The 17,207-nt window shown below is 37.4% G+C and overlaps 2 protein-coding genes across 2 annotated transcripts; one reads left to right on the plus strand and one right to left on the minus strand.

Annotated features, from left to right (window-relative positions):
- The first annotated feature begins 248 nt into the window (after nt 1-248).
- Nucleotides 249-5,057, plus strand: LOC143850306 (protein FAR1-RELATED SEQUENCE 5-like). The gene is made up of 4 exons (XM_077359564.1): nt 249-2,588; nt 2,696-2,761; nt 3,110-3,274; nt 4,956-5,057. Exons 1-4 carry the CDS (start codon nt 249-251, stop codon nt 5,055-5,057), a joined length of 2,673 nt encoding a protein of 890 aa, XP_077215679.1.
- A 5,444-nt stretch (nt 5,058-10,501) lies between these two features.
- On the minus strand, nt 10,502-14,829 carry LOC143851624 (transcription factor bHLH25-like). The gene is made up of 5 exons (XM_077361106.1): nt 14,696-14,829; nt 14,036-14,111; nt 13,067-13,654; nt 11,925-12,296; nt 10,502-11,106 (listed from the first exon to the last, which is right to left on the minus strand). Exons 2-5 carry the CDS (start codon nt 14,069-14,071, stop codon nt 11,032-11,034), a joined length of 1,071 nt encoding a protein of 356 aa, XP_077217221.1. The 5' UTR covers nt 14,072-14,111; nt 14,696-14,829; the 3' UTR covers nt 10,502-11,031.
- Between the last annotated feature and the right edge of the window lie 2,378 nt (nt 14,830-17,207).

The following is a 17,207-nucleotide window of genomic DNA, read 5'->3' on the forward strand; positions in this document are numbered from 1 at the left end:
ATAATAGCTAGAACCTGTTTGTTTGCTAGAACCTGTTTGTATGGTAGATAATATCTGATTTTTCAACTAATATAGGCAGAACCTGTTTGCCATTTTCATGAAATCCCTCCATTTCTGTCAAATAGCTCAATGTCTATTTAGGGCAGTCTATCTATTTTTTCTATAATGTGTGTTATATATTCTCCTTTTTATCTGGTCGTGATATCTTTTTTTCTTTCATTGAAGGGTATTCAACTTGTTGAGAATTAATGGATCCGTTGGGGCTATCAATTGAGGAGGTCGACACAAACAGGTTAATTACGTTTGATGATACGGGGTCGCAAGTTGATGGGTTTTATGAAGCTGTTGGGAATAAAGTAATGTTGGTTGATGAGGAAGAAGCTCAGGATGCTTTAGTTTCTATTGATAATGAGGAGGGATGTAGTGGTACCGTCGAGACACCTAATAAGGATCAGGGTGGGAGCATGACAGTTAACAAACCTTTTGTAGGACAACTCTTTGACAATTGTGAAGAGGCATATGCATTTTATAATTTATACGGCTTGACGACCGGCTTTGGAGTAAGGAAATGCAAGACTAATAAGTCGATGGCAACAGGAGATATTATACGGAGGAGATATGTTTGTGATAGAGAAGGATGGAGAAAAATTAATGAGAAGATACCGACGGATAGGGAAGTGAAGCGGCGTCGTACTGTAAGGGAGGGTTGTAAGGCGAAGATGGAGATTAAGTTGACAAAAGATGAGAAGTGGGAAGTGAGGACCTTTATAGAGGATCATTGTCATGATCTTACATCTCCACCTAAAAGACGGTTGCACCATTCACACAATACATTACACAAGAAAAATGTTACCAGGAATTTGATGAACACACTTCGTAGAGATGGGCTTGGGCCTACTGGCATTGCAAAGGCAATTAATGCTGCAAACGATGGTTTAGATAGTGCTATCACACCAAGTCAAGTGAAAGGACAATTGAGAGCAGAGAGGGCTAATAATATGGGGCAGGAAGCAGTCACAGTAGCAGCACAGTTCCAACAAAAAAGAGCAGAAGATCCGAATTTTTATTTTTCCATGGAGTTAGATGTTCATGGGAACTTGAGGTCATTATTTTGGACGGATTCGAGGGCAAGAGAATCATATCGAATCTTCAGTGACGTGATTGTATTTGACGTTACATATAAAATAAATCGGTATCGAATGCCATTTGCCCCATTTACAGGAGTCAACCACCATAGACAATCTACACTTTTGGGTTGTGCCCTCCTAGCAGATGAAACGGAGGAAACATTTATATGGTTGTTTGAAGAGTGGTTAAAATGCATGTTCGACCAAGCTCCAGGATGTATTATAACTGACATGGATATTGCGATGCGAAACGCAATTAGGCGTGTTTTCCCAAATACTCGTCATCGCTTTTGCAAGTGGCATATTGATAGGCATCTAGTGGAGCATGTTCCAGCTAGGCGAGATGAAACTAGTGAGTTTACTAAAGATTACAATCGTTGGTATTATAGGAGAAGCAGGAGCGATAGTGAGACGGAATGGGAAAAGTTGGCGAAGAAATATAATATTGATGAAAGACATTGGTTAGGTAAGATGTGGGAGTTACGGGAGCACTGGGTTCCAGCTTATTTTCGAGATATATTCACAGCTGGCATGACATCTAGTTCTCGTAGCGAAAGCATTAACTCTTTCTTTGATGGATTTGTTAATCAGAGTACAACTTTACAGGAATTTGTGGTGCAATATGACAAGGCTCTTGTCGATCGGCGGAGAAAGGAAGCTGAAGAAGATTTCAGGTCTAAGGCATCACATGCTATATGTCTTTCAAAGAACACATTGGAAGAAGATGCTGCAAAGCGTTATACAAGGGCAATGTTCGACAAGTTCCAAGTAGAGTTTAAGGGAAGCATCGATTGTTGGGAAAATTTAGTGTGTGATGATGGATACGTGACAAAATACATGGTAGGCTTGCGTAATGAGCCGGAGTGGAAGTGGTACGAGGTTGTCTATGATGTATCCGACGGTATAAATGTTTCATGTGAGTGTGCTATGTTCGAAACAGATGGGATTTTATGCAAACACATCATTTGCATAATGGAGAAGAGGCGTTTAGCAGCCATTCCAGATAAGTATATGTTAAATAGATGGACGATTGGGGCTAGATATAAAGTTAATCATTTCGAATCTACAAGCACAGGAGATAGTAACAAACTTACTGCATATGAGAAATGGTGCATCACATCAAGGATCCAAAGAGTGCTAAATGAGCATCCGAGAAGTAGGACTATTTTCAAGAAGATGACTGAAGACCTTGATTTATGGGTGGCGGAATGTGAAGAACTAAACAAAGGCAACGAAACTATTGTGGAAACAAGTGGGAGTCAAGTGCAATCTAATTTTTTGGTGGAAGGTAATCAGATATTTATTCATGACCCACATGTCGTGAAGACAAAGGGACGACCAAAAACCGCAACAAGGTTTAAGTCTCCAATAGAGGACTCTCAATCCCAAAAACCACAACGGACGTGTAAAAAGTGTGGAGGAAAATGTCATTATACGACAACGTGTAAAAATATGCCCAAGGTTTGGATTCGTTCTTAGTATTTATTTGAAGATGTTTTGAATCTTCTTTCTCTCATGTTAAACAGTAGTAATATGTTTATTCATTTCTTTTATGGTTGGTCGAATAGCCAAGTACAACCGAAAAAGACATAGCAGATGGAGTGAAAGAACATGAGGAGGAGGAAGGTCGTCAGGTAAGGATCGATGAGCTATATTACATGCATCTTTATGACATATTAGGACTATTTTCAAAGAGCACATTTGTACTGATTTGTTTTTTCTTCCTTTGTCGTAGAGATGTTAATCTGGATCTATCTTTTATGCTAGAAAAGCTAAATCTTGCAAGTTAGGCTGAGGTGAGTTCATCTTTTATGGAATCAGAAGCTGTGTGAATTTTGTATTGTTTTTTTTTTTTTTATCTTGGTGTGTCTGAATTAACTTGAATTTATCAGATGCATTACATTTGGCAACCATCTAATTAAAAGTAGGGGCTCTTAAACCCACTAAAACACTAATTTGTATTAAATGCTTTGTTTGTGCAGGGATCATCTAAAGGTAATTCGAAGAATGGAAGGAGATTTAGGGTCTTCACTAAGGGTTCCATTGCCTGTTTCAGTATAGTGTTTTTCCAGTATTCCAGATTTGGAAATCATGGCCTGTTTGGTTGTCTGGAGAATAGTGGAAAACAGGAAAGAAAAGCATTTCCAGTATCTTTACGTTTTTCGGAATTCGGTAGTGAATGGAAAAAAGAAACATCCATGAAAAACTTTTTCTGGCTGGATAAGTATTATTTGTTTTCTGCTGAATTTTTTTTTTTCAAATTAAAATAATATTCTAGTCTCGTTGGGAAAATTTATTGTGTTCTCCTCGTTCGTAATCCTCTTAGTTCATGAGTAACTTGTTGACATGATAGGTAGTGACGAAAGGAATAATGGTTTTGAAGCTCACTTCCAACAAAGTCTGCAGGTTGAAGGAGAAGAGAAATTATATGATGCCCAACCATGAGAAAAAAAAGGATTGAAACAGTTCACATAATCAGTTCACAACTTTCACATAATCAGTTCACAACTTTCATATAAACCCGATTAATTAGGGGGAGGTTCTCATGGACTCATGGTTTGCTACTCGTTTGCTCTCCATTTCCTTTGGTTGCACATGGAAAATCTCCTCATATCCTACTTAAATCCGTATTATCACTTCAATCCCTCAATACGTAAGGGCAAAAGGTTGAGGCTCAAAAGAAGGAGGTGAAAACTATATATGAGAGCTTACATTGAAAAGTTTGATACTGGTTGGTGCAGAACCGCTTAAGCTTTCATGTCAGTTCCAAACTGGATTGTATAAATGGGTTAGAAGAAGCTTATTTTTACACATCAATGCAGACAAGTTAGGAACAATTGGACCCATGTTTTGCACCTAGACAATCACATTACAGGCCGAAAAAAAAACAAGTTTTTATACAGTGCAAGGGGCATGCACTGCTGGTTTTGCATTCCTCTGTAATCAAATTGGGGATTTCGTAGTGTCCATCGCAGATGGCATTTTGCGGATGGTCTGTTGCATCTGACAGCAGCCACAGAGGCTCACCTTTCAGCAGATTTTGTCTTCATTCACGAGATGGCTGCTATCAGATGCAACAGACCATCTGCAAAATGCCGTCTGCAATGGACGCTAGCAAATCCCTTTTTATTGAGTAAAAGTTTTTCTTTTCCCTGTTTACCTGCTATGAAACCAAATTGTTTTTTTCCCCTTATTTACCTGCTATGAAAAACACTCAAAATGAATTACGAATGGACAGCATTACAAGTGCAACTATCGCTAAAGCATTTTAACAGTACAGAAGAACAACATTACTGGTTGTCTGTTGAAGTTTTAATTGAGACTATTCCATGCTTCCTAACTTACTTAGAGATACATTGAAAAACAACTAAGAAAAAAACAACAACTCCCATCGCTTTAATCCACCCATTTTCATTCTCGACTAATTTAACGGCTTCACGCCCTTGTTGCACCAACAACTTCAACTCAACAACCTCTCCCTCCAACCTTTCAATGACTTTAACGCCTTGACGTGCCTGTTGCACCAACAGCTTCAATTTGGCAACCTCGCCCTCCAACCTTTGCAGACGTTGATACCAATCATGTTGTCCCTCGAACCAAATTCCTTGTCCTCTTCGTCATTGTCGCACCATAAGAAATAATCGCAATTCTTCTTCCCAAATTCCTGTGTTGTGTAATCTTTAGTAATTTGAAAATTTACTCAAATGTAAAAATACACGTATGGAAGAAACATTTACACTGAATCCACAAGTGTAGTAGGGCCGGCCTCGGTTGCCATTCTTATTTGACTGAGTTATTTTCATACACCTTTTTATTCCACACATACAGTTGCTTTCCCCATGTGAGCCAATATTGCTATGGTTAGACGAGGCCATTAAGCTTCAGTATCTGCAAGCAGTATCAAGCGTAGAATCAACCATCAGAGATTAAAAGTTTAATCAAACAGTAATTTGGAGCTAACAATCTGTTGTTTAATCAAACAGTAGTTTGAAACAGTTCTCCATCAGCACTGAACCCTAATTTTGAGCCCAATCATTAGTTTGGAGCTAACAATCTGTTGTCATAATCTTAAACAAACAGGGCCTTAATACTGTACAGGTAGGTAGGGGTAAAGATGACTGTAAAATTTAAATTTAAAAAAAAAACGACAAGATTAGGAAAAACTCTATCTCTATTCTCTAATTCCATTTCCCATGACTTGTAGTTATACATATCAAACTCTGTCTCTATTCTCTAATCTAACTAGGATTAGGAAAAACTCTATCTCTATTCTCTAATCTAACTAGGATAAACTCTATCTCTAGAATAACTAGGACACTAATTTAAGCAAATTAACAATTCAAAAACCAGTAGGGAATCTAAAAATTCAATAAATTGTTCTACATAAGTGAGAGAGAGAGAGAGAGAGAGAGTATTAAACATCCCATGAGCAGAGCATTGAGTCTGTTGCCTTCATCAATCAGTACAAAGAGCAGAGCATTAAACCAAATAAAAAATATTCTTTATTTAAAAGATATGAGAGATTAACTATTGATCACAAACCAAACAGCTTGTCAAAATATTATATCAAAGGTAACACAAGCAATCCACATTCACTGTTACCAAAAAACACACACAGATAGAGAGGGAGGGAGCCGGAGTTGGGTATTTGCATTAAATAAACCCCATATTCACATGATCTTCCACTATAATTCGTATTATAAAAACCCCAAATGTCAAAAAAAACCAGTAGGGAATCTAAAAATTCAATAAACTGTTCTACGAAGAAGCAAAAAATCCCAGTAGAATGAGGAAAACAAAACAAACAATGGAAAAAGAAGAAGATATTTGTGCTCCCTACCTCAAACAAAGCTGCAGATTGAAAAAGAGAACCGTTGGAGAAGAAACCCTCGCGCGAATCGTAGGTAGATTGGGGCAGAGAAGAAACCCTCGTGCTCGGTGGAGAAAAAGTTGGGTTTTTTTGGGTTTGGATTCTTTGGAACGAGGCAGGGAAGACACGCCCTATTTCGTTGGGTTTTAAGGAGGCAGAGAAGAAAAACCTCTGTGAATCGTAGGTAGATTTCCTTAGAGAAGAAACCCTCGTGCTCGGTGGAGAAGAAGTTGGGTTTTTTTTGGGTTTCGATTCTCTGGAACGAGGGAGAGAAGACACTCGTTGGGTTTTTTCTCCTTTTAATGAATGTACGGTCCAGATCATAGTGATCCGACGGTTTAAATGAAAAAACGCCTAATTTTTAAGTAGGGAGCACACGCCCTATTTACTCCAGGGTGTACACTCTCTTTCCTCATATATATATATATATATATATATATATATATATATATATATATATATATATATACATTCATTTCAAAGGCCCCATCATGGATGGGATGTGTATCAAAAATCAGCTTCATTGGATCATAATAGGGTGTCCATTTGTAGGGGTGAAAATGGACAGATATTGTTTGTCCACTAATCTGTCCATTTTTTCACCCCAAAAATGGACACCCTAAGATGATACAATGGAACTGATTTTGGTGGAACCCTATCCATGAAAGGGCCTTCCAAATGAATTCTTTCGATCCCCCAACAATGTGGGCCCACCATTGTTCCTGCACTCGAGCGCAGGAACCCTTATATATATATATATATATATATATATATATATATATATATATATATATAGAGAGAGAGAGAGAGAGGAAAGTGAAGCTACACCGCCGGTGTAGCTAACTTAGCTACACCGCCGGCTTAAAATACAATGGGCCCACATTGTTTTGGTGATCCAAACCATTCATTTGATTGGCCCTCTCATAGATAGGGTGTCCACCAAAAATCAGCTCTATAGGATCATCCCAACCCTTCAAACTGTGGAGGCAAAAATGGACAAATTTGTGAAGGTTTTTACACGTTCATTTTTGCCTCCACAAATCGTAGGGTTGGGATGATCCTATGGAGCTGATTTTTGGTGGACACCCTATCTATGTGAGGGCCAATCAAATGAATTCTTTGGATCACCAAAACAATGTGGGCCCATTGTATTTTAAGCCGGCGGTGTAGCTAAGTTAGCTACACCGGCGGTGTAGCTTCACTTTCCTCATATATATATATGAGAGAACGGTTTCTACACACGTGTAGAGAAGTTATCTACACACTAGTTTAAAATACAGTGGAGGCCCACATTGTTTGCGTGATCCAAACCATTCATCTAATTGGCCCTCACATAGATAGGGTGTCCACAAAAAATTAGCTCATAGGATCATCCTAACCCTTCGAACCGTGGAGGCAAAAAATGGATAGATTTGTGAAGATTTATACACGTCCATTTTACCTCCACAAATCGAAGGGTTGGGATGATCCTATGGAGCTGATTTTTTATGGACACCCTATCTATGTGAGGGCCAATCAAATGAATGGTTTGGATCACCCAAACAATATGCCATCCACTGTATTTTAAGCTAGTGTGTAGATAATTTATCTACACACATGTGTAGAAACCGTTTTCTCATATATATATATATATATATATATAGAGGAAAGTGAAGCTACACCGCCGGTGTAGCTAACTTAGCTACACCGCCGGCTTAAAATACAATGGGCCCACATTATTTTGGTGATCCAAAGAATTCATTTGATTGGCCCTCACATAGATAGGGTGTCCACCAAAAATCAGCTCCATAGGATCATCCCAACCCTACGATTTGTGGAGGCAAAAATGAACGTGTAAAAACCTTCACAAATTTGTCCATTTTTGCCTCCACAGTTTGAAGGGTTGGGATGATCCTATGGACCTGATTTTTGGTGGACACCCTATCTATGTGAGGGCCAATCAAATGAATGGTTTGGATCACCAAAACAATGTGGGCCCATTGTATTTCAAGCCGGCGGTGTAGCTAAGTTAGCTACACCGGCGGTGTAGCTTCACTTTCCTCATATATATATATATATATATATATATATATATATATATATATATATATATATATATATATATTATGAGGAAATGAAGTATGTGCAGCTGCACAGGTAAGCTATATGTGCATGGCTGCACAAACCGTAGTGGGGGACACATTTTTTGGGGATCCAAAGCACTCATTTGGAAGGCCCTTCCATGGATAAAGTGTGTACCAAAAATCAGCACTTTAGGATTATCCTAACCCAGTCAAAGTTGGAGGGGAAAATGGACAGACATTGTTTCTGCCCATTTTTCCCTCCACAAATGGCAAGGTTAGGATGATCCTACAGGGCTGATTTTTGGTACACACCCTATCCATGGTAATAATAATATCTTTTATATCTAACCCTTAATAGTTGGACGAAATTCCAAATTTTTAGGGCACTTTGACTAACAAAACGGACACCCTAAGGTGATCCAATGGAGCTGATTTTTGGTGGACACCCCTACCCATGAAAGGGCCCATCAAATGAATGCTTTGGATCCCACCCAAAATGTGGCCCTACCCTGCTTCTGTGCTCGAGCACAGCTAAGCTGCGCTCGAGCGCAGCAACTCTATCCTCGTATATATATATATATATATATATATATATATATATATATATATATATATATAGAGGAAAGTGAAGCTACACCGCCGGCTTAAAATACAATGGGCCCACATTGTTTTGGTGATCCAAACCATTCATTTGATTGGCCCTCACATAGATAGGGTGTCCACAAAAAATCAGCTCCATAGGATCATCCCAACCCCTTCAAACTGTGGAGGCAAAAATGGACAAATTTGTGAAGGTTTTTACACGTTCATTTTTGCCTCCACAAATCGTAGGGTTGGGATGATCCTCTGGAGCTGATTTTTGGTGGACACCCTATCTATGTGAGGGCCAATCAAATGAATTCTTTGGATCACCAAAACAATGTGGACACCCTATCTATGTGAGGGCCAATCAAATGAATTCTTTGGATCACCAAAACGAATGGTTAGGATGATCCTATGGATCTGATTTTTTGTGGACACCCTATCTATGTCAGAGCCTTAAAAATGAATGGTTTGGATCACCCAAATAATATGACCCCCACTGTATATATATATATATATATATATATATATACTATAATAAGCTGGATGGAAAAGAAGAGAATTTTTTGATTTTTTTGAAAATTATATGAGAATTACACATCACTTTTTTTGACTTTTTTTAACAAATGCACCCATTCAACTCACATATTTTCAATCCTACCCCCTCCTTTATGGTTTTAACAAATGCACCCATTAAAGCCATATAATTTCAATCTTACCCCCCTCCTTTATGGTTTTTTAATAAAAAATCTATAGGGTGATCTTAATCATCCGATTTAAGAGGAATTATGGAAACATCTATAGATTGGAGGGCTAGGATCAGCCTATGGAAATGATTTTTGGGGCACAACCTATTTATGTTGTGTTCCATCACATGGACGGTTTGGATCAACCTATGACGTGGTCCGTACAACTCTTTGTCGGCCCGTGCATCGCACGGGTTTTTTACCACCCATTAAAGTCATATAATTTCAATCTTACCCCCCTCCTTTATGGTTTTTTAATAAATAATCTATAGGGTGATCTTAACTATCCGATTTAAGAGAAATTATGGAAACATCTATTACCCCTCTCCTTTATGGTTTTTTAATAAATAATCTATAGGGTGATCTTAACCATCCGATTTAAGAGGAATTATGGAAACATCTATAGATTGGAGGGCTAGGATCAGCCTATGGAAATGATTTTTGGGGCACAACCTATTTATTTTGTGTTCCATCACATTGACGGTTTGGATCAACCTATGACGTGGTCCGTACAGCTCTTTGTCGGCCCGTGCATCGCACGGGTTTTTTACTAGTATATATATATATATATATATATATATATATGAGGAAAGTGAAGCTACACCACCGGTGTAGCTAACTTAGCTACACCGCCGGCTTAAAATACAATGGGCCCACATTGTTTTGGTGATCCAAAGAATTCATTTGATTGGCCCTCACATAGATAGGGTGTCCACCAAAAATCAGCTCTATAGGATCATTTGACGGCAGTGTAGCTAAGTTAGCTACACCGGTGGTGTAGCTTCACTTTCCTCTATATATATATATATATATATATATATATATATATATATATATATATATATATAGAGAGAGAGAGAGAGAGAGAGAGAGAGAGAGTCAAGATTCGAATTGCTTGTAGGGACCCAATAACAGATGTGTTTTCCAAATAATTCTCCAATAGAGGCATCTTGATAAGCTCTCCAACTATAACAACCATTCCCTATCGAACATCAAAAGCCTTGCTTACGCCTTTCACGGCCATTTCACGTGTCATCCAATAATCAAAACATACATCTATTGCCATTTCCACATCACATGCACAAAACATACATCATCTCAAATACCCTAAAAACATTTTTTTTTATTATGTCAAGTAACAACAAAGATACCACTATTACATTCCAATAGAGTTAAAAAGATACACAGAAGATTACAGAAAAAAAAGGCCTAAGAAATGAATCAAGAGGCACCAAAAAAATTACACCAAACTTCTGAAACAAGGCCTAATTGTATCTCTAATTCAAGAAAAAAGACCCATTTTTGTGTTATCCATCAAGTGCTTCCGAGCAAGGAAGAGAGATTAAAAGGGGTTTACCAAAGTCAACACCATCAAAAAGCCCGAAAAAAGCCACCAGGTTCTTTGAATTTTCTTTTCTTCTCAGGGAGGTTAAAAAAACATGGTCAGTTGGTCAACCATGCAAAAAGGAAAGACAAAAAAACCTCCCTGAACAAAAAAAAACCTCGGAGCAAACAAGCAATAATGGCGGTCTAGGACGGAGATTATTCAGGCCTTGTTTTTAGAGAGAAAAAAAAAATTAATGTAAAAAGGATTGAAAAAGACAGCAACCCACCATTATTTCTAGTCTTTGGAAACTTTTTTCTTACATGAACTTGCTGAAAGCGGATCGGAGATTCTTCACAAGATCCTTCACTGTCAAGGAGTAATCATCCTCCATCTGAAGAAAAGGGAAAAACGTATGTTTTTGTTAGCTCTAAGCCCGGTATTAAACATTTCTATGTCTTATTTTTGTTAATTTGTTTTGAATAGAATATGAATTAAATTCCAACGTGCGCTTAGAGTCCCTAATCATCACTATTCTATATTTTCTTTGTAAAGATAAATTAAGGTGATTATAGTAATTTGGGACAAAACCCCACTAAGGTTGGCTAAATATAAAACAATCATCATAACATATATGTGAATTCCACAGACGAAAAGTGGGTGTTGAGTTTGTTTTCTACACAATTGTTTTAAGAATTATGCCTATAAAATCAGTGTTGAAAATTAGTAAGTGTTTTGAATTTGTTTTCTACACAATTTTTTCATTGTTGAAAATTAATGTGTTTGACTTCGGTTTCTACACCATCTTTTAAGAATTATGTCTATAAAATCAGTGCTGAAAAATTAGCAAAGTGTTGAATTTGTTTTCTACACAACTTTTTATAGAAATATGCCTATAAAAACAGTGTTGAAAAAATAGTAAGCCAGTTTGTTTTCTACCAAATTCTTTCAGAATCAAGCCTATGAAAACAAGTATTGAAAAGGTTAAAAACGTTTTCAAGTTTTTGGTAAGTATCCTTTAACTTAAAAGATTAAAACTACTAAAAGTCTTTTTTATCTATTTTTCTTCAATTCAATCCAATCAAGACACCAGACATGCCTGTCACTCGAGAAACTAGTGTTACACTTAGTTTTATAAAAATTAGAGATATATCTCATCTTATCTTAATCCATGGAAAGTTCTAAACTTGATTCTAAAGAACTGAACATTACCTGAGCAATCACAGTTATATCGAGAGCAGAATTGGTAAAAGGCATGATGCTAGTATTGACGACCGATAGATGGAGCTTCTCTATTTCTTCAAGTGTTTTTACCAGAGTTCCTTTGCGTTTCTCGCAGTGAATTCTTAAGAGAATATTTTTCTCAGAAACTCTAGCTTCAATTTCAGGTAGTGGCTCATCAGAGTACCCTTCAAAGTTCTTGTCCGAGGTAGAAAGGTCACCATCACTAGAGATCTGAGATTTTTTTATAAAGACCACAGACTCAACGGTTTTCTTTACAGTCTGATCCTCCAATGTTTTCAATCTCTCTTGCATTTGTTTCACATACTTAATAGCATCTCCAAGAACAGAAGCCTTGTCCATCTGCCAGAAGGATAAAATAAAAATACTTAAAAATTCAACCAATGTTATTGTGGGAAATGTAGTATTCAAGCATAAGTTGAATTCCTTTATATAATCTATGGAAACAGTTTTGAAGCAAAATATGATTATTTTCAAATATATGATGTTATAATTGTTTGGGAATGGCATAGTTAATGGCATCTAGAGAGGCCTTAATGTACCATCTGCAAATAAGATAAAATTAAAATTAAGAACTAATTCTAGTGGAAAAAAGTCCCTTCATTGATAGTGATGTTTCTAAACATATATTTACCCTTTTAACTTATTGTTTCTTTATGATAAGCATCATTTTCAAAAGAAAGAACATTAGGCCACGTTTGAGTACCAACAAGATTTAGAATTGGATTTAGTTAATATTTTGAACTGGATCAGATCCTTAGATTTCCAAATCAGCTACAACAGTGCAAAAAATTCGGATTTTCAAATCTTTTCTGCGAGATATTATTTGGAAATCAATATTTGTGGCAACTTCCTTCACCATCGCTGCTCCACGACGTTGCTCCGGCAGCAGCGAGACATCCCTCTCTCTCTCTCTCTCTCTCTCTCTCTCTCTCTCTCTCTCTCTCAAACATGATCATGAAGATGATTGATGCGTTTTGTATCCAAAACTCAAATCCAAATCAAAATACAAATGCATGAGGTATCCAAACGAGCCCTTAGTGATCTAGTTCATGAATTTCAGCCACACCCAGAAGTAAAATTTATGTGAGATAGAGAGATTAGAAAGGTACCTTCTTTAGGCCGGGGACGATTGCCGATAGAGCGATGAATCGCTGGCTGAGCTTCTCTCGCCGCTTTCTCTCGGCAATTATGTGATCTTGAGTATGAGAAAGGGGCTTAGAAGTCACCATGCTAACCCTCTTCGATCCCGGTCCACCTTTCGATATGTAGCTTTGGTTCAAAAAGGAGCCCTGAGAAATCAAGATATCTGATGATGTTGGCGACACTGTTTGGTCCCTCAGCTTCATGGCTCCACCGGTGAGATTTCCATAGAAGTGTTGTTGATTGCTAGGGGAATTTGGATTGCAGAAAGGAAGAAGGTTTGGAGAAGAAGCATCAGGGGTTGAGACATGTTCATTGGTGTGAGAATTCCAGCTATTGGTCCGGATTTGCTTTGCCGGTCTTTCGGTTTGAGAAGTTTCCATGGAGGAGCAAAAGGCGTTGTTGCTTCTTTGAGTGAAAGTTGGGTAAGAAGAGTAGATTTCTGAGGAAAAAGAGTGTTGGAATTCTTCCCCAAGGGCTGCTGCTATTTGTTGTGATGTGTACTGATCAAGAGAATTCATCTCACATTGATGAATGAAGGTGGGGTCTTCCATTCCCTGTAAATTGCACACAAATCCAATTGAGTTTTGCTTCAGAGAACTCACACAAGTATATATATAGAGAAGAAGGTTTATAAAGATTTATTCAATGGAAGGAAACTGATATTGATCATTTCAGGTAAATACAAATTAAATAGGGTGGATATATAATAAGGAAAAGCAGATGCTTTCTATCCTTTAAAACAGGTGCTATCAATGTAATTCCACAGAAAAACAGTGTCTTGGATAGATATGTACAAGTTTGATTTTCCTATCTCTATCACTGCCACTAATTGCAAGATTTTTATCCTTACAGTATCTTTTATGGATTTTTTTCTCTCATTTGGTAAACCACCCAAGAGACTTAACACAAAAGTTAAAAAATGGGTACAACTGTACCAGTTCGGACGTCCATCTCACTGATGTGATTTCCATTAATGTAAGTACTTCCTTGTCTCGTTCCGATCCGTAGAAGCTGGGACAAGAATTTCAAAAGCTCTCAAGTCATTACAGTGGAAAAAAAAAATTCTTGGCTAGATCTATCATGCAGTAACATTAGGAGATGAGGGCACGTTTAAAGATTTTTCGGCCTAAACAAGAGGAATTGAAGAAATCATTGACTAAAGACTCTATCAAGGAAAATATATCAAAGCTTCAGGCCAAAATGCCAAATTCAAATGAAATTTGCTTATAAATTTAAAGTCTTACAAAAGAAATTCATAGACCCAAGAGTCTAAAAACAAATGAGAAAATCAAAATATCTCAAAGGTTTTCTATACCTAAAAAAAAAAAAAAAAAACTACCAAAACAACTTACAGAAGTACCAAATTTCCAAATCTATAACAGAAGACAAACAACCATAAAAGGGATTCATCCATTTCCACATCAAAAAGCAAATCATTTATTCCAAGAAACTTAAAAGGACCCATTTCACCTCCACCGTTAAACAAAAAAAAGATACCCATTTCAAATCTCATATTGCACCATGATTTTCAAGCCCAAAGGTGGACAAGATCTTACAAAAGAAAGAACTAGAACAAGAACAAAAAGCTCTCTCACCTTCAAGGAGGACTCGAAGTTTCTTTTCCTTCTAAAGGACAAGGTGATTCACAAACATCAGAGCTTTATCTCCCTTTTATACTCAATGACATCGACACCTCTATCGCACGTGTGAACAGCACACCGGTGTGAACAGTCGCAAATGATGGCTTGGAATCTCTCTCTCTCTCTCAACATAAAAAGTCATGAAATAGAACCCACTTTCTGTTTTTGAGAGATGATAAATTCGCACCCACTTTAGGATTATTCACACCCTTGTAGCATGATTTCCTTTTCTACGCTTTCTTGAAGTCAAAACTCGTTCGGTGGTGCGAATAATCCTACAATGGGAGCGAATTTATCGACCCCCTTGCTTTTCCAGTCATTTCTCATTGACGAATTGCTAATGTCAGACGACATGGCTGGTATTGTTTACTGGTGATAAATCTCGACTTGTTATTGGTGAGGGACTTTTCCCGAAAACAAAAAAAATATATCTTTCGGCTAATAATCCGTCAACGCTAAGTTGCGTTTAAATTTTGTCACAAAGCCCTAAATAAATTTAAATCTCAAGTAGATGACAGATGGGTAAGCAATTTTTCCAGCTTTAAACAAAATGACCCACTACTAGAAAGCATATACACCGGATCATGTGTGTGTAGAAATGGTCAAAGCAAGAAATTGAGGGCCATCGCCACCGTCCAAAGAGGTCTGTAGCAGGAGACGAGGTTCCCGTCAGGTTTTGTGTTCCGTCTCTAATCACAAAATTTTGATGAATGAATGACGTAGGGGCGCCCTTGCAGAAACCAGTTACAAGGGCACCATCATTGGGCCACAGCGAGAAAGTGCATTTATAAGGGCAAAAAAAATGTAAATAAGGTAGACAACTGTAATCATAAGGAAAAATTGCCAATGGAGGGCATGAAAAATATCAGAATTGCCAACAGGGGACACACTTTTGAAAAATTGTTAGAGAGTGACGAAATGGTGTAATCAAGTAGATTAAAGGGTTTTCAACCCAATAAATAGGGGTGGCCAGAACCGAACCAGAACCGAAGAACCGAACCGGAACCGAAGGACCAAACCGGAACCGAACTGTAAAAAAATATTTTTGGTCCGGTTCGGTTCCACTGATGAAGAACCGAACTTATTCGGTTCGGTTCCGGGTCTAATGTTCTCGGTTCGGTTTCGGAACCGAAGAACCGAACTTTGAATATATATATATATATATATATATATATATATATATATATATATATATATATAATATTTTTATATTTCTATTATACATATACTTAATAATATAAATTACTTATAATATTAATAAGTAATAGTTAATACTATTCTTATAATAAGAAAATAACTTATATTATAACTTTAATTAAAAGTTTTTATAAATTATAATTAATAATTAATAATTAGCCATTAGAACCGAAGAACCGGACCGGACCGAACCGATTATGTTCGGTCCGGTCCTACTGTGTACTACGGTTCGGTTCGGTTCATGGAACCGAAAACCGAGAACCGAAAAAAAAGGAACCGAGAACCGAGAACCGAACCGGTTGGCCACCCCTACCAATAAATGGGGTCATCAAACTCTCTAAAGGGGGTTATCAACCCTCTTTAACAAGTTTTCAAAAGTGTGTCCCCCGTTGACAATTCTCGTACTTTGATGTCTCCCATTGGCAATTTTTCCTAATCATAAATGCACATTGCTTTCCCATCAAAAAATAAATGCACATTGCTTATAAGGACCAATACAATAACTAGTTTTTTCAAGGGTACCCAACAGTCTATTATTGCTTCGAGATTTTATATGATGTGTGGTCGTATGAGCCAGTATTTTTCAAAAAGTACGGTGCGGCCCACTCCATAGGTTGATCCAAACCGTCCATTTGTTGAGCCACAACGTCAATAGGCTGTGCCCCAAAAAACATTTTCCATAGGATGATCCTAACCCTCCATTCTGTCGAAGTTTCCATAATGTGCAGTCCTATATTGGAGGGAGAGGATCATCATATGGAAATGATTTTTGAGGCACAACCTACTTTCATTTGGACCAACAAATGGACGGTTTGGATCATCCTATGGTGTGGGCTGCACCGTACTTTGCTGAAAAATACTGGTTTATACGTCCACACACCTTATAAATCTCATCTTATATCACTATAAAACTAGAATTTGATATGATATTTCCTAGGAGATGGATGTAAAGGATGCGAATTTAAGGGCATGACATGTTCACAATTGTTAGGTGAGAACATTGTCCGTTGGACCCACATCTCAATATTCGAAATTGTTTTGGATCATGATTCATGACCCGACTTGTCCCCAAAATTCAATGGAGCATCCTAGGTTCGAATGTTTGGCGCCAATTTTTGAAAATACCCTTCATTATTTCCTATATGAATGATGCCAATGTACGGAAATACCCTTCATAATTTCCTATATGAATGTCTAATCAGAAGGATATTTTAGTAAAAATAAAAACTTAAAAATATTACAAATAACCATCGAAAAAATAGTTTAGAGA

Source organism: Tasmannia lanceolata, unplaced genomic scaffold, assembly GCF_043159265.1.
Source record: "Tasmannia lanceolata isolate RefF3 unplaced genomic scaffold, GAP_Taslan_0.1 ptg000018l, whole genome shotgun sequence".
Lineage (NCBI taxonomy): Eukaryota > Viridiplantae > Streptophyta > Magnoliopsida > Canellales > Winteraceae > Tasmannia > Tasmannia lanceolata.